This window comes from Hypanus sabinus, chromosome 13 (genome assembly GCF_030144855.1).
Source record: "Hypanus sabinus isolate sHypSab1 chromosome 13, sHypSab1.hap1, whole genome shotgun sequence".
NCBI classification, from domain to species: domain Eukaryota; kingdom Metazoa; phylum Chordata; class Chondrichthyes; order Myliobatiformes; family Dasyatidae; genus Hypanus; species Hypanus sabinus.
Window position 1 is genome coordinate 15,009,303 of NC_082718.1, and position 26,867 is coordinate 15,036,169.

The window sequence follows — 26,867 nt, forward strand, 5'->3', positions numbered from 1 at the left end:
AGATTTCAACATGCAGGTGGACTGGGAGAATCAGGTAGGTGCTGGACCCCAGGATAGGGAGTTTGTGGAGTGTCTAAGGGATGTATTTTTGGAACAGCTTGTGCTTGAGCCAACCAGGAACGAGGCTATTTTGGACTTGGTGATGTGTAATGCACAGGAATTGATAAGTGATCTTGAAGTAAAGGAGCCATTAGGAAGTAGTGATCATAACATGATAAGTTTTTATCTACAATTTGAGAGGGATAAGGGCAGATCAGAGGTGTCAGTGTTGCAATTAAATAAAGGAGACTACGGAGCCATGAGGGAAGAGCTGGCCAAAGTTAAATGGGCAGATGCCCTGGCAGGAAAGACAGTGGATCAGCAGTGGCAGATATTCTTGGGCATAATACAAAAGATGCAAATGCAGTTCATTCCAATGAGAAGGAAGGATTCAAAGAGGGGGAAGGGGCCACAGTGGTTGACAAAGGAAGTCAGAGATTGTATACCATTAAAGAAAAAGAAGTATGACAGGGCTAAGATGAGTGGGAATACAGATGATTGGGAAAGTTTTAAGGAACAGCAGATCTTAACTAAAAAAGCAATACGGAGAGAAAAAATCAGGTATGAGCTCAGTCTAGCCAGGAATATAAAAGGGGATAGCAAAAGCTTTTTTAGCTATGTGAAGAGAAAGAAGATAGTTAAGAACAATGTTGCCCCCTTGAAGAATGAATTGGGAGAAATTGTTATGGGAAACAGGGAAATGGCAACAGAATTTAATGCATACTTTAGATCTGTCTTCACCAGGGAGGACACAAGCAATCTCCCAGATGTATGGATGGGCCAGGGTCATAAGATATCAGAGGAATTGAGACAGATTGACATTAGGAAAGAAACTGTGATGAGTAGACTGGTAGGACTGAAGGCTAATAAATCCCCGGGTCCAGATGGTCTGCATCCGAGGGTTCTAAAAGAGGTGGCTCAGGAAATTGCGGATGCATTGGTAATCATTTTCCAATGTTCCTTAGATTCAGGATCAGTTCCTGAAGATTGAAGAGTGGCTAATGTTGTCCCACTTTTCAAGAAGGGAGGGAAGGAGAAAACGGAGAACTATCGCCCTGTTAGCCTAACGTCAGTCGTGGGGAAGATGCTTGAGTCCATTATTAAGGACGAAATAGTGGCACATCTAGATGGCAGAAATAGAATTAGGCCGAGCCAGCATGGATTTACCAAGGGCAAATCATGCTTGACTAATCTGTTGGAGTTTTTTGAGGGTGTAACAAGGATGTTAGACGAGGGTAAGCCAGTAGATGTTGTGTACCTAGATTTTCAGAAGGCATTCGATAAGGTGCCACATAGGAGATTGGTGAGTAAAATCAGAGCTCATGGCATTGGGGGCAGGGTTTCAACATGGATAGAAAACTGGTTGGCAGATAGAAAGCAAAGGGTAGCAGTGAATGGGTGTTTCTCAGACTGGCTGGAGGTGACTAGAGGGGTACCACAGGGCTCTGTATTGGGACCACAGCTCTTTACGATTTATGTCAATGATTTAGATGAGGGCATTGAAAACTATATCAGCAAGTCTGCTGACGATACTAAACTGGGTGGCAGTGTGACATGCGAAGAGGACGTTAGGAGAATACAGGGAGACTTGGATAGGCTGAGTGAGTGGGCAGATACTTGGCAGATGTCATTCAATGTGAATAAATGTGAAGTTATCCACTTTGGAAGCTGGAACAAGAGGGCAGAGTATTGTCTGAACGGTGTCGAGTTAGGTAAGGGAGAAATGCAAAGAGACCTAGGAGTCCTAGTTCACCAGTCAATGAAGGTGAATGAGCAAGTGCAACAGGCAGTGAAGAGGGCAAATGGAATGTTGGCCTTTGTTACAAGGGGAATTGAATACAAGAGCAAGGATGTTCTTTTGTATTTGTACAGGGCCCTGGTGAGACCACACCTGGAATATTGTGTACAGTTTTGGTCTCCAGGTTTAAGGAAGGACATTCTGGCAATTGAGTAAGTGCAGCGTAGATTCACTAGGTTGATTCCTGGGATGGCAGGGCTGTCTTACGCAGAGAGATTGGAGAGATTGGGCTTGTACACGCTGGAATTGAGGAGATTGAGAGGGGATCTGATTGAAACGTTTAAGATAATTAAAGGATTTGATAGGATTGAGGCAGGAAATATGTTCCAGATGTTGGGAGAGTCCAGTACCAGAGGGCATGGATTGAGAATAAGAGGTCAGTTATTTAAAACAGAGTTGAGGAAGAGCTTCTTCTCCCAGAGAGTTGTGGAGGTGTGGAATGCACTGCCTCGGAAGACGGTGGAGGCCAATTCTCTGGATGCTTTCAAGAAGGAGCTGGATAGATATCTGATGGATAGGGGAATCAAGGGATATGGGGACAAGGCAGGGACTGGGTATTGATAGTGAATGATCAGCCATGATCTCAGAATGGTGGTGCAGACTCGAGGGGCCGAATGGTCTACTTCTGCACCTATTGTCTATTGTCTTAGAGGTGAATTTTCTTCTCAACTCAATCTTCCTGTTGGTGGAAACACCCTCCCTGCATCCAGCCTATTGAACCCTATAAGAATTATGTAATTTTCAATACCTTATCCTTTTAAACAGTCTAAGTCTCCTCAATCTCTCCTCATGTTGCAAACCTACCATTTCTGGAACCAGTCTAATGAATCTTCACTGAAATCCTTCTATGGTTGTAAATACATTCTCTCTCGACAAGAAGACCAAAACTGCACGCAGTTAGTCAGCTGTGGTCTCATCTAGACTCTAAAAGATTACTGTAAAAATTTCCTTGCCTCTGTATAGAATCCTCCTGTAATAAGTGCTAACAAATCATTTATCCACCAGATTGCATGCTGCGTCCACGTATTGACTTTCAGTGATCTGAGCACAAGCATTCATTGCTGCCTCCAAACATCAACAATACTCAGTCTCTCACATTCAATAAGCATTTTGCTTCACATTTTGTGCAGCTCAAAAGATAATTTCCTATTTCCCAGACTTTCTCCATCTGTATTTTCTCCCAGGTTCATTCAGTTTGTCCACATCCTCCCGAAGATTCATTCTGTCTATCATACTCACAATCTCACAATACCGAGCATTATCATCAGTCTTGACACAAGACAGTTGACATAGAAACTATGACTCTTCATTACATCAGCCAGATCATTGATAGATTGTGAACAGCTGAGGTCTAAGAACATATCTCTGTGGCTTTGCACCAGCTATAGCCTGACAACCTGAGAAGGATCTGTTTATTCTTTGCATTCTATCCAATAACCAGTTCTCAATCTACACCACTGCAATGCAATACATTGTGGAGAGTATTTTATCATGCTCTGAACTTGTAGATGCCAGAGAGAGTATGGAGTGTCACAAACCATAGGATAGCTAGCCTCTGTCTGCTCCTGCGCTTGGCACTTCTGAGTGCCTGGTCCAGTTGTGCTTCTTGCACGTGGTGACACCTCCCCACCCCAGGATGCTGACAGTAGGAAGGGCTCAGTAACAGCTAAACACAAATGCTCCTGGTCTTCCTGTATACTTTTACCTTCCAACAGCAGGTACCTCAAAGTAGTTGAGCAGTACCATCAATCATTGTAAAATAAGCAAACCACTTTATAAGATCATAAGACGGGAGCAGAATTAGGCCATTCAGCCCATCGAGTCCGCTCCGCCATTTCTCATGGCCGATCCATTTCCCTCTCAACTCCATTCTCCTGCCTTCTCCCCATAACCTTACACACCCTGATTAATCAAGAACCTATTAACTTCCGTCTTAAATGCACCCAGTGACCTGGCCTCCACAGCCACCTGTGGCAAGAATTTCCACAGACTTTTCACCCTCTGCCTCAAGAAATTCCTCATCCTGTAATACTCTGGGATCTTATCTTGTTTAACAGCTTCATGTGTGGCATCTTATCAAAGGCCTTCTGAATGGGGGTCCCTCTATTTTGAGACTGTGTCCTCTGGTCCTAGACTCTCTCATGAAAGGAAGCATCCTCTTCACATCTGCTCTATCTAGGCCTTTCAACGTTTGAAAGGTTTCAATGAGAATCCACCTCAATCTTCTAAATTCCAGTGAGTACAGGTCCAGAGCCTTCAATTGCTGCCCATATGATAACCCTTTCATTCCTGGAATTATTTTCGTGAATCTCCTCTCAATTTTCTTGAATATCAACACATCCTTTCTTAAATAAAGGGCCCAAAGCTGCTCACAATACTCCAAGTGAGGCCTCACAATTGCCTTGTACAGCCTTGGCATTATATTCTTGCTCTTATATTCTAGTCCACTTAAAATTAATGCTAACATTGCATTCACCTTCCTCACCACTGATTCAAGCTGCAAATTAACTTTTAGATAATCCTGGATGAAAACTCCCAAATTCCTTTGCACCTCAGATATTTGAATTTTCTCCGTTTATAAAATAGTCTATGCTTTTATTCCTTCTACCAAAGTGCATACTTCCCAACACTGCATTCCATCTGCCACCTCTTTGCCCATTCTCTTAATCTGTCTACGTTCTTCTGAAGCCTCCCTGCTTTCTCAACAGTACCTGCCCCTCCACCTATCTTCGTATTGTCCCCAAACTTGGCCACAAAGCCATCAATTTCATCATCCAAGTCATTAAAATACAACATGAAAAGAAGTGGTCTCAACACAGGCCCCTGCCAATCTGAACCGATCCATTTATTCGCACTCTTTGCCTCCTGTCAATCAGCCAATGCTCTATCCATGCGAGTATCTTTCCTGTAATACCATGATCTCTTACCTTGTGCAGCACCTTATCAAAGGCCTTCTGAAAATTCAGTACACAACATCCACCAATTGTCTATCCTTCCTGTTATTTCTTCAAAGGATCCCAACAGATTTGTCAGGCAAGATTTTCTCTTGAGGAAACCATGCTGACTTTGGCCTATTTTATCATGTGCCTCCAAAACCACATCCTTAGCAATCAACTCCAACATCTTCCCAACCACTGAAGTTGAACCAAATGGCCTATCTTCTCCCTCCCTCCCTTCTTGAAGAGTGGATTGACATTTGCAATTTTCCAATCCTCCAGACATATCTGGCATCAAGGCTCTATACTTAGCCAGCTCCAAAGGAGGGCCATGTTGTTTGCATGTCTCACTTCTAAATCAGATGCATGATTCCAAACTCCATCGTGATACAAGATCACTAAGTGAACAAAGAAAACACTTCACAAGTGATTTGAAAGACTCCTTGAAATAAAGTAGAATCCCCATTGACTTATGGGAATCCTTAACCCACAGCCAATCAAAAGGGACAAGGGGTACTTGGGAAGACTCTAAGAATCTTCAGAACTCTGTGTCTGAATTGCATGGATGCAAAAGAATGGAAGGAACAAGCCACCTCTCATGTTATTCCATTCACTTTGAATCCTGTAAAGCCCTTTCTACCCACCTGTGAATGAATCTGTGGATCTCACATAGACCTTAACAGCCATCTCAAAAACTACAGATCTGGAATGATGGAAAGTACTGCCTAATCCCACTGGACTGCTAAAGGAGGAGATATTCCCTGGGTAATGTCAGCTGCTAATCTTTTTCTTCTACTCTCCCTCTTCATGCCCTTTGAATCTCATAGCAGCTGCTTGTATCTGAAAAGTGTGATCATCATCAACCTTTGCCAGTGACAATGTTCTTACCCTGTGCAATTTGTTGCCCAGTTTTTAGCATGATACATTGGCATATGATCCTCACTCTGGATTCCACGCTGCCGGGCTGTGAGGCTTTCATACCAGTCTGGTTTCAAGAGACCATATAGCGGAAGATCCAATGTTCCATGGATATGTACCTACACAGGTTCATCATCACAAGGCATGCCATGGAAATTTGTGCTTCAGGGGTGTGGTTTGTCTTTTGGCTATTCTATATGTAAAGAAAATCATACGTGCGATAGAGAAATGTATAGAACACGTGGTACTAGAAAAATAGAGAGCTGGGAGCATACAGTTCCTTGGTGGTGCTATTTGAAGCCAGTGTGTGCAATGTTGATCCTATTCCACATCCTTCAAAGATGAGACATGACATACGAATATAATTTAATGACCCCTGCAATGGCGTGATCCACACTAGGTTACTGCCTGGCACTGTAGCAGCTGTACTTCCAACATGCAGCAAATGTGACAGTGAGGTTTGATATATAATATCCTGCTCAAATAATTTGCTTGCAGTTTAGAAACCTTGTAACAATCACTTAAGTGAGGTCAGGCTGCTCTGGTGGTCAGTGTGACTGGCACAGTGGTGAATTTCATGATGTATGGTGGAGGATGTGGCATAGGCCATGGTAGACAGTGTGGGGGTGAACTTCAGAAAAAAATGTGTGACACAAAGTGAAAATACTATTCCATTCTTTGCTTGAGAAGGCAATGTGAATTCCATAATCTGGCACTGGCTTTTGGGCCTGAGGGTCAAATAGCACCTCACTTCTATCACAACAGCACAGAGGGGAACCTAGAGTAAGGATGTGCTAAATGTGAGGATACCAAGATCAGAGCCATGACTGAACAAGGGTGAAATGGACTCACGATCAAAAAATGTGACAGTCACCCATTTGAGACAGTAGCAGTTGCAGTGAGATTTGAAGGGGAGAAGGCAGGAGTGCAGAAAAGGGATGAGCTGCTGGCATCAGCCAGGGAATGTCTCCTTCTTCCCAAGAAGCCCTGTGGGGTTGCTCTTCCACTCCAGTCTATGAGTCTTGAGGTAGCAGGTGAGACTTATATGGGATCCACAGACTCTCCAAAGATAGACTTCTGGATTTAAGCAAAATTGATCAATCTAAACGTAGGAGGCATGGTTAAGAGGTTTACCAATGATACCAAAATTGTCATTGTGATTGATAGTTGGGAAGAAAATTCTTGCCTAAAAAAAGGTATTATCACTGTGATTAGGAAGTCACATAAATGGCAAACAGAACTCATTTCAGAGAAATGCGAGATCATGCATCAGTACAAGGCAAAAGAGTACATGACTAATGGTGAGATAGATTTAAGTGCAGAGGAACAGGGATCTCAGTGTGTACCTCTTCAAAGGCAACAGTGTGGCTAAAAAAGATAGTGAAGAAGGCTTGTGGGTATGTATTTTTATTGCTTGAGAGAATAATAAGCAAGAAGGTCACAATATTACAGGAAGAATGGGGTTGCACAAGAGAGATTTTAGAGGAAATTCTATTTCTAGGGCTCAACAACATTTGTAATCAGAAAAGATTATATAGCCTGGGTGTGTTTCCTTTGGAATAAGGACAATGATGAGGGGATTTAATTGAGTTTGAGTTGTATAAAATTATGTGAGGTCGAGACGGGGTACACAGATAGAACCTATTTCCATCAGCACAGTAATCAGAAACTGAGATCAGGAAACTCTCTCTACACTAAAGTCCTGGATGAGTACTGTAACTGACAGCGCCACTGGGAAGTTTGATTAACCCAAGTCGATTTTTTTGGCCTCCTGCCATGCTGTTATTTTTTAAAATGAATCTTGCTTTCGAAACAATACAACTCATCATTTAACAAATGGCTGAATGTTTACAATCTCACACATACCAAGACCACCAACACTCTTCAGTTCATGAACCTTGCATTCTGTCCATGCTGCCTCTCTGATGGATGCAGTGTTCCCGACAATGCAGCTGTCTTTTAGTTCTGTGCCCTGATGGTTTACTGCTTCCCCTCACACACTGCAGTGTAGGGCACTGTCAGTGCAACATAGAACACAGAACAGTATAGCATGGTACAGGCCCTTCAGCCCACGATGCTGTGCCGACCTTTTAACCTACTCAAAGATCAATCTATCCCTTCCCTCCCACACAGCCCTCCATGCTTCTTTCATTCACATACCTAAGAGTCTGCAGAGGACTTTTATTCTGTGTCTGTCCTTTCTGAGGTATACAATTCATCGGTTCCTTTTTGACCCAGTTTAAATAAAGCATTAGATTTTTTTTTGGGTCCTTCAATTGTTTAAATGGATCAAATTTAAGCCAATATAACAGCGGGTTTAAGAGGGAGTATTTCGTTCATCTGCCCTTTCTGTCCAAAGACTGATTTCCTGCAGCTTTCTGGATTTATATTCACTCTGAATTAGAATTCCAGTGGGTTTATGCTCGTGAGTGCCATGGCGCCACCTGGTGGAACACTGATGAGGTTCAGCGATATTTTGCCAACCTAGGACTGATAGCGGAATAGACAGGTACAGATGGTAGTGATAAGATTGTTCACCTCCAATATGTCTATAAACTTCTTTCATAAGTATTGCACTGCCACACGGAGGTCAGTGCACTTTTCATTGGGAATTGACACAGATTGCCAGCTCATTGTTACAATCATGAACCACTAACCCCTATTGCATTCTCACTCCATGACTGTGTAGTAATTAGAAGATAATTCTCTTCTCCATACTCACTCCATTTCTCACTATTCCTCTGCTTGAACAGTCGCCTAGGTTTCATTTTCAAAATGCAAAGATATCTGCACCCTGTACCTATGCAGGGAACCCATCATCCATGGTCCAACGATGGAGTAGATAAAATTCCTATGTCTTACCCTTGGGACACACCTTTCCAGTGCTGATTATCCCTGGAATTTAACTTCCATGCCAGAGAAATTACTACTCTAATGCTGGAAACCTCCACCAAGTCTCCTCTGTCATTGTGAAGTGTATCTCTATATTGTTCCCTGGAGATTCTGCATGTCCAGTGTTTAAGAGTGAACAATATCTGCAGAATCTCCCAGAAACTCTGGATTTCCATTCCAGAAATCAGTCAGGTGAATCTCTCTGCTCGCAAATATGTTAAACCCTTTCCACAACAAGAAAGTAAAAATGCACATATGACTATTAGCTAAAGGCAGATTCAGGGATCACATGCCAGGCACAGACTCTACCCATTCAAATTACATTTGCAGTCACAATTATTATATATGTATGAAGGTCCTTGTCCTATTGATCAACCTGACCCAAGGACTGGGATAATCCTCTTCCTCCTCTATACCACCTCTAAGACACCACAACACAAGCGAGAATATTGTTAATGAGTATTCTAATCCGTGACACAGGAGTGCAGTAACTAAAAACGGACTCACCGCTCATATCACGGACAATTGCTTGCTGACGCAGAACCTTCACTTCTGGGGGACCTCTCTCTAAAACATATTAAAATTAAATATGTATTACTCTGATTGTTCAGGATGTAAACAAAGGTAGCTCATTTCCACAATTTAAGATGAATTCTGTTTAAGATGGAGGTGATCCAGAATCTCCAAGGAACAACATAGAAATTCAATGTCTTTGAGGGAAGCAGGAGATCTTAGTCAGCACCTCCAGGGGAAGAGTGAAAGGAAGCATTTTCAGAGAAGGGAGAAGAGGCAGTACCTTCAGGGGAAGGGGAAAGTATCAGTAGCTTCAGGGGAAGGAGGAAGGAGGTAGTGTCAGTACCATCAGGGTAAGGGGGAAGTGTCAGTACCTTCAGGGCAAGAGGGAAGTGTCAGTAGCTTCAGGGGAAGGGGGAAGTGCCAGTCCCATCAGGGGAAGGAGGAAGTGTCAGTACCATCAGGGTAAGGGGGAAGTGTCAGTACTTTCAGGGGAAGGGGAAAGTATCAGTAGCTTCAGGGGAAGGGGGAAGTGCCAGTCCCATCAGGGTAAGGGGGAAGTGTCAGTACCATTAGGGAAAGGGGCAAGTGTCAGCACCAACAGGGGAAGGGGGAGGGTCAGTACCTTCAGGGGAAGGGGGAAGTGTCAGTACCATTAGGGAAAGGGGCAAGTGTCAGCACCAACAGGGGAAGGGGGAAGTGTCAGTACCTTCAGGGGAAGGGGGAAGCATCAGTACCTTCAGGGCAAGGAGGAAGTGTCAGTACCTTCAGGGGAAGGGGGAAGTGTCAGTACCTTCAGGGCAAGGGTGAAGTGTCAATACCATCAGGGGAAGGGGGAAGTGTCAGTACCTTCAGGGGAAGGGGGAAGTGTCTGTACCTTCAGGGGAAGGGGGAAGTGTCAGTACCTTCAGGGGAAGGGGGAAGTGTCTGTACCTTCAGGGGAAGGGGGAAGTGTCAGTACCTTCAGGGGAAGGGGGAAGTGTCTGTACCTTCAGGGGAAGGGGGAAGTGTCAGTACCTTCAGGGGAAGAGGGAAGTGTCTGTACCTTCAGGGGAAGGGGGAAGTATCAGTACCTTCAGGGGAAGGGGGAAGTGTCAGTACCTTCAGGGGAAGAGGGAAGTGTCAGTACCTTCAGGGGAAGAGGGAAGTGTCAGTACCTTCAGGGCAAGGGTGAAGTGTCAGTACCTTCAGGGGAAGGGGGAAGTGTCAGTACCTTCAGGGGAAGAGGGAAGTGTCAGTACCTTCAGGGGAAGAGGGAAGTGTCAGTACCTTCAGGGCAAGGAGGAAGCATCAGTACCTTCAGGGCAAGGAGGAAGTGTCAGTACCTTCAGGGGAAGGGGGAAGTGTCAGTACCTTCAGGGGAAGTGGGAAGTGTCAGTACCTTCAGGGGAAGGGGGAAGTGTCAGTACCTTCAGGGGAAGGGGGAAGTGTCAGTACCTTCAGGGCAAGGAGGAAGTGTCAGTACCTTCAGGGGAAGAGGGAAGTGTCAGTACCTTCAGGGGAAGGGGGAAGTGTCTGTACCTTCAGGGGAAGGGGGAAGTGTCAGTACCTTCAGGGGAAGAGGGAAGTGTCTGTACCTTCAGGGGAAGGGGGAAGTGTCAGTACCTTCAGGGGAAGGGGGAAGTGTCTGTACCTTCAGGGGAAGGGGGAAGTGTCAGTACCTTCAGGGGAAGAGGGAAGTGTCAGTACCTTCAGGGGAAGGGTGAAGTGTCAGTACCTTCAGGGGAAGGGGGAAGTGTCAGTACCTTCAGGGGAAGTGGGAAGTGTCAGTAGCTTCAGGGGAAGAGGGAAGTGTCAGTACCTTCAGGGCAAGGAGGAAGCATCAGTACCTTCAGGGCAAGGAGGAAGTGTCAGTACCTTCAGGGGAAGGAGGAAGTGTCAGTAACTTCAGGGCAAGGAGGAAGTGTCAGTACCTTCAGGGGAAGGGGGAAGTGTCAGTACCATCAGGGTAAGGGGGAAGTGTCAGTCCCATCAGGGTAAGGAGGAAGTGTCAGTCCCATCAGGGTAAGTGTCAGTACCATTAGGGAAAGGGGCAAGTGTCAGCACCAACAGGGGAAGGGTGAAGTGTCAGTACCTTCAGGGGAAGGGGGAAGTGTCAGTACCATCAGGGGAAGAGGGAAGTGTCAGTACCTTCAGGGGAAGAGGGAAGTGTCAGTACCTTCAGGGGAAGAGGGAAGTGTCAGTACCTTCAGGGGAAGGGGGAAGTATCAGTACCTTCAGGGGAAGAGGGAAGTGTCAGTCCCATCAGGGTAAGGGGGAAGTGTCAGTACCTTCAGGGGAAGAGGGAAGTGTCAGTCCCATCAGGGTAAGTGTCAGTACCATTAGGGAAAGGGGCAAGTGTCAGCACCAACAGGGGAAGGGTGAAGTGTCAGTACCTTCAGGGGAAGAGGGAAGTGTCAGTAGCTTCAGGGGAAGAGGGAAGTGTCAGTACCTTCAGGGCAAGGAGGAAGCATCAGTACCTTCAGGGCAAGGAGGAAGTGTCAGTACCTTCAGGGGAAGGGGGAAGTGTCAGTACCTTCAGGGGAAGGGGGAAGTGTCAGTACCTTCAGGGGAAGGGGAAAGTGTCAGTACCTTCAGAGCAAGGAGGAAGTGTCAGTACCTTCAGGGGAAGGGGGAAGTGTCAGTACCTTCAGGGGAAGGGGGAAGTGTCAGTAGCTTCAGGGGAAGGGGGAAGTGTCAGTACCTTCAGGGGAAGAGGGAAGTGTCAGTAGCTTCAGGGGAAGGGGGAAGTGCCAGTACCTTCAGGGGAAGGAGGAAGTGCCAGTACCTTCAGGGGAAGGAGAAAGCATCAGTACCTTCAGGGCAAGGAGGAAGTGTCAGTACCTTCAGGGGAAGGGGGAAGTGTCAGTAGCTTCAGGGGAAGGGGGAAGTGTCAGTACCTTCAGGGGAAGAGGGAAGTGTCAGTCCCTTCAGGGCAAGGAGGAAGTGTCAGTACCTTCAGGGGAAGAGGGAAGTGTCAGTCCCTTCAGGGCAAGGAGGAAGTGTCAGTACCTTCAGGGGAAGGGGGAAGTGTCAGTACCTTCAGGGGAAGAGGGAAGTGTCAGTACCTTCAGGGCAAGGAGGAAGTGTCAGTACCTTCAGGGGAAGTGGGAAGTGTCAGTACCTTCAGGGGAAGAGGGAAGTGTCAGTACCTTCAGGGGAAGAGGGAAGTGTCAGTACCTTCAGGGGAAGGAGGAAGTGTCAGTACCTTCAGGGGAAGGGGGAAGTGTCAGTACCTTCAGGGCAAGGGTGAAGTGTCAATACCATCAGGGGAAGGGGGAAGTGTCAGTACCTTCAGGGGAAGGGGGAAGTGTCTGTACCTTCAGGGGAAGGGGGAAGTGTCAGTACCTTCAGGGGAAGGGGGAAGTGTCTGTACCTTCAGGGGAAGGGGGAAGTGTCAGTACCTTCAGGGGAAGGGGGAAGTGTCTGTACCTTCAGGGGAAGGGGGAAGTGTCAGTACCTTCAGGGGAAGAGGGAAGTGTCTGTACCTTCAGGGGAAGGGGGAAGTATCAGTACCTTCAGGGGAAGGGGGAAGTGTCAGTACCTTCAGGGGAAGAGGGAAGTGTCAGTACCTTCAGGGGAAGAGGGAAGTGTCAGTACCTTCAGGGCAAGGGTGAAGTGTCAGTACCTTCAGGGGAAGGGGGAAGTGTCAGTACCTTCAGGGGAAGAGGGAAGTGTCAGTACCTTCAGGGGAAGAGGGAAGTGTCAGTACCTTCAGGGCAAGGAGGAAGCATCAGTACCTTCAGGGCAAGGAGGAAGTGTCAGTACCTTCAGGGGAAGGGGGAAGTGTCAGTACCTTCAGGGGAAGGGGGAAGTGTCAGTACCTTCAGGGGAAGTGGGAAGTGTCAGTACCTTCAGGGGAAGGGGGAAGTGTCAGTACCTTCAGGGGAAGGGGGAAGTGTCAGTACCTTCAGGGCAAGGAGGAAGTGTCAGTACCTTCAGGGGAAGAGGGAAGTGTCAGTACCTTCAGGGGAAGGGGGAAGTGTCTGTACCTTCAGGGGAAGGGGGAAGTGTCAGTACCTTCAGGGGAAGAGGGAAGTGTCTGTACCTTCAGGGGAAGGGGGAAGTGTCAGTACCTTCAGGGGAAGGGGGAAGTGTCTGTACCTTCAGGGGAAGGGGGAAGTGTCAGTACCTTCAGGGGAAGAGGGAAGTGTCAGTACCTTCAGGGGAAGGGTGAAGTGTCAGTACCTTCAGGGGAAGGGGGAAGTGTCAGTACCTTCAGGGGAAGTGGGAAGTGTCAGTAGCTTCAGGGGAAGAGGGAAGTGTCAGTACCTTCAGGGCAAGGAGGAAGCATCAGTACCTTCAGGGCAAGGAGGAAGTGTCAGTACCTTCAGGGGAAGGAGGAAGTGTCAGTAACTTCAGGGCAAGGAGGAAGTGTCAGTACCTTCAGGGGAAGGGGGAAGTGTCAGTACCATCAGGGTAAGGGGGAAGTGTCAGTCCCATCAGGGTCAGGAGGAAGTGTCAGTCCCATCAGGGTAAGTGTCAGTACCATTAGGGAAAGGGGCAAGTGTCAGCACCAACAGGGGAAGGGTGAAGTGTCAGTACCTTCAGGGGAAGGGGGAAGTGTCAGTACCATCAGGGGAAGAGGGAAGTGTCAGTACCTTCAGGGGAAGAGGGAAGTGTCAGTACCTTCAGGGGAAGAGGGAAGTGTCAGTACCTTCAGGGGAAGGGGGAAGTATCAGTACCTTCAGGGGAAGAGGGAAGTGTCAGTCCCATCAGGGTAAGGGGGAAGTGTCAGTACCTTCAGGGGAAGAGGGAAGTGTCAGTCCCATCAGGGTAAGTGTCAGTACCATTAGGGAAAGGGGCAAGTGTCAGCACCAACAGGGGAAGGGTGAAGTGTCAGTACCTTCAGGGGAAGAGGGAAGTGTCAGTAGCTTCAGGGGAAGAGGGAAGTGTCAGTACCTTCAGGGCAAGGAGGAAGCATCAGTACCTTCAGGGCAAGGAGGAAGTGTCAGTACCTTCAGGGGAAGGGGGAAGTGTCAGTACCTTCAGGGGAAGGGGGAAGTGTCAGTACCTTCAGGGGAAGGGGAAAGTGTCAGTACCTTCAGAGCAAGGAGGAAGTGTCAGTACCTTCAGGGGAAGGGGGAAGTGTCAGTACCTTCAGGGGAAGGGGGAAGTGTCAGTAGCTTCAGGGGAAGGGGGAAGTGTCAGTACCTTCAGGGGAAGAGGGAAGTGTCAGTAGCTTCAGGGGAAGGGGGAAGTGCCAGTACCTTCAGGGGAAGGAGGAAGTGCCAGTACCTTCAGGGGAAGGAGAAAGCATCAGTACCTTCAGGGCAAGGAGGAAGTGTCAGTACCTTCAGGGGAAGGGGGAAGTGTCAGTAGCTTCAGGGGAAGGGGGAAGTGTCAGTACCTTCAGGGGAAGAGGGAAGTGTCAGTCCCTTCAGGGCAAGGAGGAAGTGTCAGTACCTTCAGGGGAAGAGGGAAGTGTCAGTCCCTTCAGGGCAAGGAGGAAGTGTCAGTACCTTCAGGGGAAGGGGGAAGTGTCAGTACCTTCAGGGGAAGAGGGAAGTGTCAGTACCTTCAGGGCAAGGAGGAAGTGTCAGTACCTTCAGGGGAAGTGGGAAGTGTCAGTACCTTCAGGGGAAGAGGGAAGTGTCAGTACCTTCAGGGGAAGAGGGAAGTGTCAGTACCTTCAGGGGAAGGGGGAAGTGTCAGTACCTTCAGGGGAAGAGGGAAGTGTCAGTACCTTCAGGGGAAGGGGGAAGTGTCAGTACCTTCAGGGGAAGAGGGAAGTGTCAGTACCTTCAGGGCAAGGAGGAAGTGTCAGTACCTTCAGGGCAAGGAGGAAGTGTCAGTACCTTCAGGGGAAGGGGGAAGTGTCAGTAGCTTCAGGGGAAGGGGGAAGTGTCAGTACCTTCAGGGGAAGAGGGAAGTGTCAGTACCTTCAGGGCAAGGAGGAAGTGTCAGTACCTTCAGGGGAAGGGGGAAGTGTCAGTAGCTTCAGGGGAAGAGGGAAGTGTCAGTACCTTCAGGGCAAGGAGGAAGTGTCAGTAGCTTCAGGGGAAGAGGGAAGTGTCAGTACCTTCAGGGCAAGGAGGAAGTGTCAGTAGCTTCAGGGGAAGAGGGAAGTGTCAGTACCTTCAGGGGAAGGGGGAAGTGCCAGTAGCTTCAGGGGAAGGGGGAAGTGTCAGTACCTTCAGGGGAAGAGGGAAGTGTCAGTACCTTCAGGGGAAGGGTGAAGTGTCAGTACCTTCAGGGCAAGGAGGAAGTGTCAGTAGCTTCAGGGGAAGAGGGAAGTGCCAGTAGCTTCAGGGGAAGGGGGAAGTGCCAGTACCTTCAGGGGAAGGGGGAAGTGCCAGTACCTTCAGGGGAAGGAGAAAGCATCAGTACTTTCAGGGCAAGGAGGAAGTGTCAGTACCTTCAGGGGAAGAGGGAAGTGTCAGTCCCTTCAGGGCAAGGAGGAAGTGTCAGTACCTTCAGGGGAAGGGGGAAGTGCCAGTACCTTCAGGGGAAGGAGGAAGTGCCAGTACCTTCAGGGGAAGGAGGAAGTGCCAGTACCTTCAGGGGAAGGGGGAAGTGCCAGTACCTTCAGGGGAAGGAGAAAGCATCAGTACCTTCAGGGCAAGGAGGAAGTATCAGTACCTTCAGGGGAAGGGGGAAGTGCCAGTACCTTCAGGGGAAGGAGGAAGTGCCAGTACCTTCAGGGGAAGGAGGAAGTGCCAGTACCTTCAGGGGAAGGAGGAAGTGCCAGTACCTTCAGGGGAAGGGGGAAGTGCCAGTACCTTCAGGGGAAGGAGAAAGCATCAGTACCTTCAGGGCAAGGAGGAAGTGTCAGTACCTTCAGGGGAAGGGGGAAGTGTCAGTAGCTTCAGGGGAAGGGGGAAGTGTCAGTACCTTCAGGGGAAGAGGGAAGTGTCAGTCCCTTCAGGGCAAGGAGGAAGTGTCAGTACCTTCAGGGGAAGAGGGAAGTGCCAGTCCCTTCAGGGCAAGGAGGAAGTGCCAGTAGCTTCAGGGGAAGGGGGAAGTGTCAGTACCTTCAGGGGAAGAGGGAAGTGTCAGTACCTTCAGGGCAAGGAGGAAGTGTCAGTACCTTCAGGGGAAGTGGGAAGTGTCAGTACCTTCAGGGGAAGAGGGAAGTGTCAGTACCTTCAGGGGAAGAGGGAAGTGTCAGTACCTTCAGGGGAAGGGGGAAGTGTCAGTACCTTCAGGGGAAGAGGGAAGTGTCAGTACCTTCAGGGCAAGGAGGAAGTGTCAGTACCTTCAGGGCAAGGAGGAAGTGTCAGTACCTTCAGGGGAAGGGGGAAGTGTCAGTAGCTTCAGGGGAAGGGGGAAGTGTCAGTACCTTCAGGGGAAGAGGGAAGTGTCAGTACCTTCAGGGCAAGGAGGAAGTGTCAGTACCTTCAGGGGAAGGGGGAAGTGTCAGTAGCTTCAGGGGAAGAGGGAAGTGTCAGTACCTTCAGGGCAAGGAGGAAGTGTCAGTAGCTTCAGGGGAAGAGGGAAGTGTCAGTACCTTCAGGGCAAGGAGGAAGTGTCAGTAGCTTCAGGGGAAGAGGGAAGTGCCAGTACCTTCAGGGGAAGGGGGAAGTGCCAGTACCTTCAGGGGAAGTAGGAAGCATCAGTACCTTCAGGGCAAGGAGGAAGTGTCAGTACCTTCAGGGGAAGAGGGAAGTGTCAGTACCTTCAGGGGAAGGAGGAAGTGTCAGTACCTTCAGGGGAAGGGGGAAGTGTCAGTACCTTCAGGGGAAGAGGGAAGTGTCAGTACCTTCAGGGGAAGGGTGAAGTGTCAGTACCTTCAGGGGAAGGGTGAAGTGTCAGTACCTTCAGGGCAAGGAGGAAGTGTCAGTACCTTCAGGGGAAGAGGGAAGTGTCAGTAGCTTCAGGGGAAGAGGGAAGTGTCAGTACCTTCAGGGCAAGGAGGAAGTGTCAGTACCTTCAGGGGTAGAGGGAAGTGCCAGTAGCTTCAGGAGAAGGGGGAAGTGCCAGTACCTTCAGGGGAAGGAGGAAGTGCCAGTACCTTCAGGGGAAGGGGGAAGTGCCAGTACCTTCAGGGGAAGGAGGAAGCATCAGTACCTTCAGGGCAAGGAGGAAGTGTCAGTACCTTCAGGGGAAGAGGGAAGTGTCAGTACCTTCAGGGGAAGGAGGAAGTGCCAGTACCTTCAGGGGAAGAGGGAAGTGTCAGTACCTTCAGGGGAAGGAGGAAGTGTCAGTACCTTCAGGGGAAGGGGGAAGTGTCAGTACCTTCAGGGGAAGGAGGAAGTGCCAGTACCTTCAGGGGAAGAGGGAAGTGCCAGTACCTTCAGGGGAAGGAGGAAGCGCCAGTACCTTCAGGGCAAGGAGGAAGCATCAGTACCTTCAGGGGAAGAGGGAAGTGTCAGTACCTTCAGGGGAAGGGGGAAGTGTCAGTACCTTCAGGGCAAGGAGGAAGTGTCAGTACCTTCAGGGCAAGGAGGAAGTGCCAGTACCTTCAGGGGAAGGGGGAAGTGTCAGTACCTTCAGGGAAGGGTGAAGTGTCAGTACCATCAGGGGAAGGGGGAAGTGTCAGTACCTTCAGGGGAAGGGGGAAGTGTCAGTACCTTCAGGGGAAGAGGGAAGTGCCAGTAGCTTCAGGGGAAGGGGGAAGTGCCAGTACCTTCAGGGGAAGGGGGAAGTGCCAGTACCTTCAGGGGAAGGAGAAAGCATCAGTACCTTCAGGGCAAGGAGGAAGTGTCAGTACCTTCAGGGGAAGAGGGAAGTGTCAGTCCCTTCAGGGCAAGGAGGAAGTGTCAGTACCTTCAGGGGAAGGAGGAAGTGCCAGTACCTTCAGGGGAAGGGGGAAGTGCCAGTACCTTCAGGGGAAGGAGGAAGTGCCAGTACCTTCAGGGGAAGGGGGAAGTGCCAGTACCTTCAGGGGAAGGAGGAAGTGCCAGTACCTTCAGGGGAAGGGGGAAGTGCCAGTACCTTCAGGGGAAGGAGAAAGCATCAGTACCTTCAGGGCAAGGAGGAAGTGTCAGTACCTTCAGGGGAAGGGGAAGTGTCAGTAGCTTCAGGGAAGGGGGAAGTGTCAGTACCTTCAGGGGAAGAGGGAAGTGTCAGTCCCTTCAGGGCAAGGAGGAAGTGTCAGTACCTTCAGGGGAAGAGGGAAGTGTCAGTCCCTTCAGGGCAAGGAGGAAGTGTCAGTACCTTCAGGGGAAGGGGGAAGTGTCAGTACCTTCAGGGGAAGAGGGAAGTGTCAGTACCTTCAGGGGAAGAGGGAAGTGTCAGTCCCTTCAGGGCAAGGAGGAAGTGTCAGTACCTTCAGGGGAAGAGGGAAGTGTCAGTACCTTCAGGGCAAGGAGGAAGTGTCAGTACCTTCAGGGGAAGTGGGAAGTGTCAGTACCTTCAGGGGAAGAAGGAAGTGTCAGTACCTTCAGGGGAAGAGGGAAGTGTCAGTACATTCAGGGGAAGGGGAAGGTGTCAGTACCTTCAGGGGAAGAGGGAAGTGTCAGTACCTTCAGGGGAAGGGGGAAGTGTCAGTACCTTCAGGGGAAGAGGGAAGTGTCAGTACCTTCAGGGCAAGGAGGAAGTGTCAGTACCTTCAGGGCAAGGAGGAAGTGTCATTACCTTCAGGGGAAGGGGGAAGTGTCAGTACCTTCAGGGGAAGAGGGAAGTGTCAGTCCCTTCAGGGCAAGGAGGAAGTGTCAGTACCTTCAGGGGAAGGGGGAAGTGTCAGTACCTTCAGGGGAAGAGGGAAGTGTCAGTACCTTCAGGGCAAGGAGGAAGTGTCAGTACCTTCAGGGCAAGGAGGAAGTGTCAGTACCTTCAGGGGAAGGGGGAAGTGTCAGTAGCTTCAGGGGAAGGGGGAAGTGTCAGTACCTTCAGGGGAAGAGGGAAGTGTCAGTACCTTCAGGGCAAGGAGGAAGTGTCAGTACCTTCAGGGGAAGGGGGAAGTGTCAGTAGCTTCAGGGGAAGAGGGAAGTGTCAGTACCTTCAGGGCAAGGAGGAAGTGTCAGTAGCTTCAGGGGAAGAGGGAAGTGTCAGTACCTTCAGGGCAAGGAGGAAGTGTCAGTAGCTTCAGGGGAAGAGGGAAGTGTCAGTACCTTCAGGGGAAGGGGGAAGTGCCAGTAGCTTCAGGGGAAGGGGGAAGTGTCAGTACCTTCAGGGGAAGAGGGAAGTGTCAGTACCTTCAGGGGAAGGGTGAAGTGTCAGTACCTTCAGGGCAAGGAGGAAGTGTCAGTAGCTTCAGGGGAAGAGGGAAGTGCCAGTAGCTTCAGGGGAAGGGGGAAGTGCCAGTACCTTCAGGGGAAGGGGGAAGTGCCAGTACCTTCAGGGGAAGGAGAAAGCATCAGTACCTTCAGGGCAAGGAGGAAGTGTCAGTACCTTCAGGGGAAGAGGGAAGTGTCAGTCCCTTCAGGGCAAGGAGGAAGTGTCAGTACCTTCAGGGGAAGGGGGAAGTGCCAGTACCTTCAGGGGAAGGAGGAAGTGCCAGTACCTTCAGGGGAAGGAGGAAGTGCCAGTACCTTCAGGGGAAGGGGGAAGTGCCAGTACCTTCAGGGGAAGGAGAAAGCATCAGTACCTTCAGGGCAAGGAGGAAGTGCCAGTACCTTCAGGGGAAGGGGGAAGTGCCAGTACCTTCAGGGGAAGGAGGAAGTGCCAGTACCTTCAGGGGAAGGAGGAAGTGCCAGTACCTTCAGGGGAAGGAGGAAGTGCCAGTACCTTCAGGGGAAGGGGGAAGTGCCAGTACCTTCAGGGGAAGGAGGAAGTGCCAGTACCTTCAGGGGAAGGGGGAAGTGCCAGTACCTTCAGGGGAAGGAGAAAGCATCAGTACCTTCAGGGGAAGGGGGAAGTGTCAGTACCTTCAGGGGAAGAGGGAAGTGTCAGTCCCTTCAGGGCAAGGAGGAAGTGTCAGTACCTTCAGGGGAAGAGGGAAGTGTCAGTCCCTTCAGGGCAAGGAGGAAGTGTCAGTACCTTCAGGGGAAGGGGGAAGTGTCAGTACCTTCAGGGGAAGAGGGAAGTGTCAGTACCTTCAGGGCAAGGAGGAAGTGTCAGTACCTTCAGGGGAAGTGGGAAGTGTCAGTACCTTCAGGGGAAGAGGGAAGTGTCAGTACCTTCAGGGGAAGAGGGAAGTGTCAGTACCTTCAGGGGAAGGGGGAAGTGTCAGTACCTTCAGGGGAAGAGGGAAGTGTCAGTACCTTCAGGGCAAGGAGGAAGTGTCAGTACCTTCAGGGCAAGGAGGAAGTGTCAGTACCTTCAGGGGAAGGGGGAAGTGTCAGTACCTTCAGGGCAAGGAGGAAGTGTCAGTACCTTCAGGGGAAGGGGGAAGTGTCAGTAGCTTCAGGGGAAGGGGGAAGTGTCAGTACCTTCAGGGGAAGAGGGAAGTGTCAGTACCTTCAGGGCAAGGAGGAAGTGTCAGTACCTTCAGGGGAAGGGGGAAGTGTCAGTAGCTTCAGGGGAAGAGGGAAGTGTCAGTACCTTCAGGGCAAGGAGGAAGTGTCAGTAGCTTCAGGGGAAGAGGGAAGTGTCAGTACCTTCAGGGCAAGGAGGAAGTGTCAGTAGCTTCAGGGGAAGAGGGAAGTGCCAGTACCTTCAGGGGAAGGGGGAAGTGCCAGTACCTTCAGGGGAAGTAGGAAGCGTCAGTACTTTCAGGGCAAGGAGGAAGTGTCAGTACCTTCAGGGGAAGAGGGAAGTGTCAGTACCTTCAGGGGAAGGAGGAAGTGTCAGTACCTTCAGGGGAAGGGTGAAGTGTCAGTACCTTCAGGGGAAGGGTGAAGTGTCAGTACCTTCAGGGCAAGGAGGAAGTGTCAGTACCTTCAGGGGAAGAGGGAAGTGTCAGTAGCTTCAGGGGAAGAGGGAAGTGTCAGTACCTTCAGGGCAAGGAGGAAGTGTCAGTACCTTCAGGGGTAGAGGGAAGTGCCAGTAGCTTCAGGGGAAGGGGGAAGTGCCAGTACCTTCAGGGGAAGGAGGAAGTGCCAGTACCTTCAGGGGAAGGGGGAAGTGCCAGTACCTTCAGGGGAAGGAGGAAGCATCAGTACCTTCAGGGCAAGGAGGAAGTGTCAGTACCTTCAGGGGAAGAGGGAAGTGTCAGTACCTTCAGGGGAAGGAGGAAGTGCCAGTACCTTCAGGGGAAGAGGGAAGTGTCAGTACCTTCAGGGGAAGGAGGAAGTGTCAGTACCTTCAGGGGAAGGGGGAAGTGTCAGTACCTTCAGGGGAAGGAGGAAGTGCCAGTACCTTCAGGGGAAGAGGGAAGTGCCAGTACCTTCAGGGGAAGGAGGAAGCGCCAGTACCTTCAGGGCAAGGAGGAAGCATCAGTACCTTCAGGGGAAGAGGGAAGTGTCAGTACCTTCAGGGGAAGGGGGAAGTGTCAGTACCTTCAGGGCAAGGAGGAAGTGTCAGTACCTTCAGGGCAAGGAGGAAGTGCCAGTACCTTCAGGGGAAGGGGGAAGTGTCAGTACCTTCAGGGGAAGGGTGAAGTGTCAGTACCATCAGGGGAAGGGGGAAGTGTCAGTACCTTCAGGGGAAGGGGGAAGTGTCAGTACCTTCAGGGGAAGGGTGAAGTGTCAGTACCTTCAGGGGAAGGGTGAAGTGTCAGTACCTTCAGGGGAAGGAGGAAGTGTCAGTAGCTTCAGGGGAAGAGGGAAGTGCCAGTACCTTCAGGGGAAGGAGAAAGCATCAGTACCTTCAGGGCAAGGAGGAAGTGTCAGTACCTTCAGGGGAAGAGGGAAGTGTCAGTCCCTTCAGGGCAAGGAGGAAGTGTCAGTACCTTCAGGGGAAGGAGGAAGTGCCAGTACCTTCAGGGGAAGGGGGAAGTGCCAGTACCTTCAGGGGAAGGAGGAAGTGCCAGTACCTTCAGGGGAAGGGGGAAGTGCCAGTACCTTCAGGGGAAGGAGGAAGTGCCAGTACCTTCAGGGGAAGGGGGAAGTGCCAGTACCTTCAGGGGAAGGAGAAAGCATCAGTACCTTCAGGGCAAGGAGGAAGTGTCAGTACCTTCAGGGGAAGGGGGAAGTGTCAGTAGCTTCAGGGGAAGGGGGAAGTGTCAGTACCTTCAGGGGAAGAGGGAAGTGTCAGTCCCTTCAGGGCAAGGAGGAAGTGTCAGTACCTTCAGGGGAAGAGGGAAGTGTCAGTCCCTTCAGGGCAAGGAGGAAGTGTCAGTACCTTCAGGGGAAGGGGGAAGTGTCAGTACCTTCAGGGGAAGAGGGAAGTGTCAGTACCTTCAGGGGAAGAGGGAAGTGTCAGTCCCTTCAGGGCAAGGAGGAAGTGTCAGTACCTTCAGGGGAAGAGGGAAGTGTCAGTACCTTCAGGGCAAGGAGGAAGTGTCAGTACCTTCAGGGGAAGTGGGAAGTGTCAGTACCTTCAGGGGAAGAGGGAAGTGTCAGTACCTTCAGGGGAAGAGGGAAGTGTCAGTACCTTCAGGGGAAGGGGGAAGTGTCAGTACCTTCAGGGGAAGAGGGAAGTGTCAGTACCTTCAGGGGAAGGGGGAAGTGTCAGTACCTTCAGGGGAAGAGGGAAGTGTCAGTACCTTCAGGGCAAGGAGGAAGTGTCAGTACCTTCAGGGCAAGGAGGAAGTGTCAGTACCTTCAGGGGAAGGGGGAAGTGTCAGTAGCTTCAGGGGAAGGGGGAAGTGTCAGTACCTTCAGGGGAAGAGGGAAGTGTCAGTACCTTCAGGGCAAGGAGGAAGTGTCAGTACCTTCAGGGGAAGGGGGAAGTGTCAGTAGCTTCAGGGGAAGAGGGAAGTGTCAGTACCTTCAGGGCAAGGAGGAAGTGTCAGTAGCTTCAGGGGAAGAGGGAAGTGTCAGTACCTTCAGGGCAAGGAGGAAGTGTCAGTAGCTTCAGGGGAAGAGGGAAGTGTCAGTACCTTCAGGGCAAGGAGGAAGTGTCAGTACTTTCAGGGGAAGGGGGAAGTGTCAGTACCTTCAGGGGAAGAGGGAAGTGTCAGTACCTTCAGGGCAAGGAGGAAGTGTCAGTACCTTCAGGGCAAGGAGGAAGTGTCAGTACCTTCAGGGCAAGGAGGAAGTGTCAGTACCTTCAGGGCAAGGAGGAAGTATCAGTACCTTCAGGGGAAGAGGGAAGTGTCAGTACCTTCAGGGGAAGGAGGAAGTGTCAGTACCTTCAGGGGAAGGGGGAAGTGTCAGTACCTTCAGGGGAAGAGGGAAGTGTCAGTACCTTCAGGGCAAGGAGGAAGTGTCAGTACCTTCAGGGCAAGGAGGAAGTGTCAGTACCTTCAGGGGAAGAGGGAAGTGTCAGTACCTTCAGGGCAAGGAGGAAGTGTCAGTAGCTTCAGGGGAAGAGGGAAGTGCCAGTAGCTTCAGGGGAAGGGGGAAGTGCCAGTACCTTCAGGGGAAGGGGGAAGTGCCAGTACCTTCAGGGGAAGGAGAAAGCATCAGTAACTTCAGGGCAAGGAGGAAGTGTCAGTACCTTCAGGGGAAGGGGGAAGTGTCAGTACCATCAGGGTAAGGGGGAAGTGTCAGTCCCATCAGGGTAAGGAGGAAGTGTCAGTCCCATCAGGGTAAGTGTCTGTACCATTAGGGAAAGGGGCAAGTGTCAGCACCAACAGGGGAAGGGTGAAGTGTCAGTACCTTCAGGGGAAGGGGGAAGTGTCAGTACCATCAGGGGAAGAGGGAAGTGTCAGTACCTTCAGGGGAAGAGGGAAGTGTCAGTACCTTCAGGGGAAGAGGGAAGTGTCAGTACCTTCAGGGGAAGGGGGAAGTATCAGTACCTTCAGGGGAAGAGGGAAGTGTCAGTCCCATCAGGGTAAGGGGGAAGTGTCAGTACCTTCAGGGGAAGAGGGAAGTGTCAGTCCCATCAGGGTAAGTGTCAGTACCATTAGGGAAAGGGGCAAGTGTCAGCACCAACAGGGGAAGGGTGAAGTGTCAGTACCTTCAGGGGAAGAGGGAAGTGTCAGTAGCTTCAGGGGAAGAGGGAAGTGTCAGTACCTTCAGGGCAAGGAGGAAGCATCAGTACCTTCAGGGCAAGGAGGAAGTGTCAGTACCTTCAGGGGAAGGGGGAAGTGTCAGTACCTTCAGGGGAAGAGGCAAGTGTCAGTACCTTCAGGGGAAGGGGGAAGTGTCAGTACCTTCAGGGGAAGGGGAAAGTGTCAGTACCTTCAGAGCAAGGAGGAAGTGTCAGTACCTTCAGGGGAAGGGGGAAGTGTCAGTACCTTCAGGGGAAGGGGGAAGTGTCAGTAGCTTCAGGGGAAGGGGGAAGTGTCAGTACCTTCAGGGGAAGAGGGAAGTGTCAGTAGCTTCAGGGGAAGGGGGAAGTGCCAGTACCTTCAGGGGAAGGAGGAAGTGCCAGTACCTTCAGGGGAAGGGGGAAGTGCCAGTACCTTCAGGGGAAGGAGGAAGTGCCAGTACCTTCAGGGGAAGGGGGAAGAGCCAGTACCTTCAGGGGAAGGAGGAAGTGCCAGTACCTTCAGGGGAAGGGGGAAGTGCCAGTACCTTCAGGGGAAGGAGAAAGCATCAGTACCTTCAGGGCAAGGAGGAAGTGTCAGTACCTTCAGGGGAAGGGGGAAGTGTCAGTAGCTTCAGGGGAAGGGGGAAGTGTCAGTACCTTCAGGGGAAGAGGGAAGTGTCAGTCCCTTCAGGGCAAGGAGGAAGTGTCAGTACCTTCAGGGGAAGAGGGAAGTGTCAGTCCCTTCAGGGCAAGGAGGAAGTGTCAGATCCTTCAGGGGAAGGGGGAAGTGTCAGTACCTTCAGGGGAAGAGGGAAGTGTCAGTACCTTCAGGGCAAGGAGGAAGTGTCAGTACCTTCAGGGGAAGTGGGAAGTGTCAGTACCTTCAGGGGAAGAGGGAAGTGTCAGTACCTTCAGGGGAAGAGGGAAGTGTCAGTACCTTCAGGGGAAGGGGGAAGTGTCAGTACCTTCAGGGGAAGAGGCAAGTGTCAGTACCTTCAGGGGAAGGGGGAAGTGTCAGTACCTTCAGGGGAAGGGGAAAGTGTCAGTACCTTCAGAGCAAGGAGGAAGTGTCAGTACCTTCAGGGGAAGGGGGAAGTGTCAGTACCTTCAGGGGAAGGGGGAAGTGTCAGTAGCTTCAGGGGAAGGGGGAAGTGTCAGTACCTTCAGGGGAAGAGGGAAGTGTCAGTAGCTTCAGGGGAAGGGGGAAGTGCCAGTACCTTCAGGGGAAGGAGGAAGTGCCAGTACCTTCAGGGGAAGGGGGAAGTGCCAGTACCTTCAGGGGAAGGAGGAAGTGCCAGTACCTTCAGGGGAAGGGGGAAGAGCCAGTACCTTCAGGGGAAGGAGGAAGTGCCAGTACCTTCAGGGGAAGGGGGAAGTGCCAGTACCTTCAGGGGAAGGAGAAAGCATCAGTACCTTCAGGGCAAGGAGGAAGTGTCAGTACCTTCAGGGGAAGGGGGAAGTGTCAGTAGCTTCAGGGGAAGGGGGAAGTGTCAGTACCTTCAGGGGAAGAGGGAAGTGTCAGTCCCTTCAGGGCAAGGAGGAAGTGTCAGTACCTTCAGGGGAAGAGGGAAGTGTCAGTCCCTTCAGGGCAAGGAGGAAGTGTCAGATCCTTCAGGGGAAGGGGGAAGTGTCAGTACCTTCAGGGGAAGAGGGAAGTGTCAGTACCTTCAGGGCAAGGAGGAAGTGTCAGTACCTTCAGGGGAAGTGGGAAGTGTCAGTACCTTCAGGGGAAGAGGGAAGTGTCAGTACCTTCAGGGGAAGAGGGAAGTGTCAGTACCTTCAGGGGAAGGGGGAAGTGTCAGTACCTTCAGGGGAAGAGGGAAGTGTCAGTACCTTCAGGGGAAGGGGGAAGTGTCAGTACCTTCAGGGGAAGAGGGAAGTGTCAGTACCTTCAGGGCAAGGAGGAAGTGTCAGTACCTTCAGGGCAAGGAGGAAGTGTCAGTACCTTCAGGGGAAGGGGGAAGTGTCAGTAGCTTCAGGGGAAGGGGGAAGTGTCAGTACCTTCAGGGGAAGAGGGAAGTGTCAGTACCTTCAGGGCAAGGAGGAAGTGTCAGTACCTTCAGGGGAAGGGGGAAGTGTCAGTAGCTTCAGGGGAAGAGGGAAGTGTCAGTACCTTCAGGGCAAGGAGGAAGTGTCAGTAGCTTCATGGGAAGAGGGAAGTGTCAGTACCTTCAGGGCAAGGAGGAAGTGTCAGTAGCTTCAGGGGAAGAGGGAAGTGTCAGTACCTTCAGGGGAAGGGGGAAGTGTCAGTAGCTTCAGGGGAAGGGGGAAGTGTCAGTACCTTCAGGGGAAGAGGGAAGTGTCAGTACCTTCAGGGGAAGGGTGAAGTGTCAGTACCTTCAGGGCAAGGAGGAAGTGTCAGTAGCTTCAGGGGAAGAGGGAAGTGCCAGTAGCTTCAGGGGAAGGGGGAAGTGCCAGTACCTTCAGGGGAAGGGGGAAGTGCCAGTACCTTCAGGGAAGGAGAAAGCATCAGTACCTTCAGGGCAAGGAGGAAGTGTCAGTACCTTCAGGGGAAGAGGGAAGTGTCAGTCCCTTCAGGGCAAGGAGGAAGTGTCAGTACCTTCAGGGGAAGGGGGAAGTGCCAGTACCTTCAGGGGAAGGAGGAAGTGCCAGTACCTTCAGGGGAAGGAGGAAGTGCCAGTACCTTCAGGGGAAGGAGGAAGTGCCAGTACCTTCAGGGGAAGGGGGAAGTGCCAGTACCTTCAGGGGAAGGAGGAAGTGCCAGTACCTTCAGGGGAAGGGGGAAGTGCCAGTACCTTCAGGGGAAGGAAAAGCATCAGTACCTTCAGGGGAAGAGGGAAGTGTCAGTCCCTTCAGGGCAAGGAGGAAGTGTCAGTACCTTCAGGGGAAGAGGGAAGTGTCAGTCCCTTCAGGGCAAGGAGGAAGTGTCAGAACCTTCAGGGGAAGGGGGAAGTGTCAGTACCTTCAGGGGAAGAGGGAAGTGTCAGTACCTTCAGGGCAAGGAGGAAGTGTCAGTACCTTCAGGGGAAGTGGGAAGTGTCAGTACC

General features: G+C 50.8%; 1 protein-coding gene across 5 annotated transcripts in view; it reads right to left on the bottom strand.

Annotated features, from left to right (window-relative positions):
• The window catches only part of ccdc136b (coiled-coil domain containing 136b), a 165,168-nt gene that overhangs the window by 49,171 nt on the left and 89,130 nt on the right, over positions 1-26,867 (bottom strand). For all 5 annotated transcript variants that reach the window (XM_059987124.1, XM_059987125.1, XM_059987122.1 and 2 more), the window contains one exon: positions 9,091-9,150. In XM_059987124.1, coding sequence (XP_059843107.1) covers positions 9,091-9,150 — 60 coding nt within the window. The remainder of the gene's footprint in view (positions 1-9,090; positions 9,151-26,867) is intronic.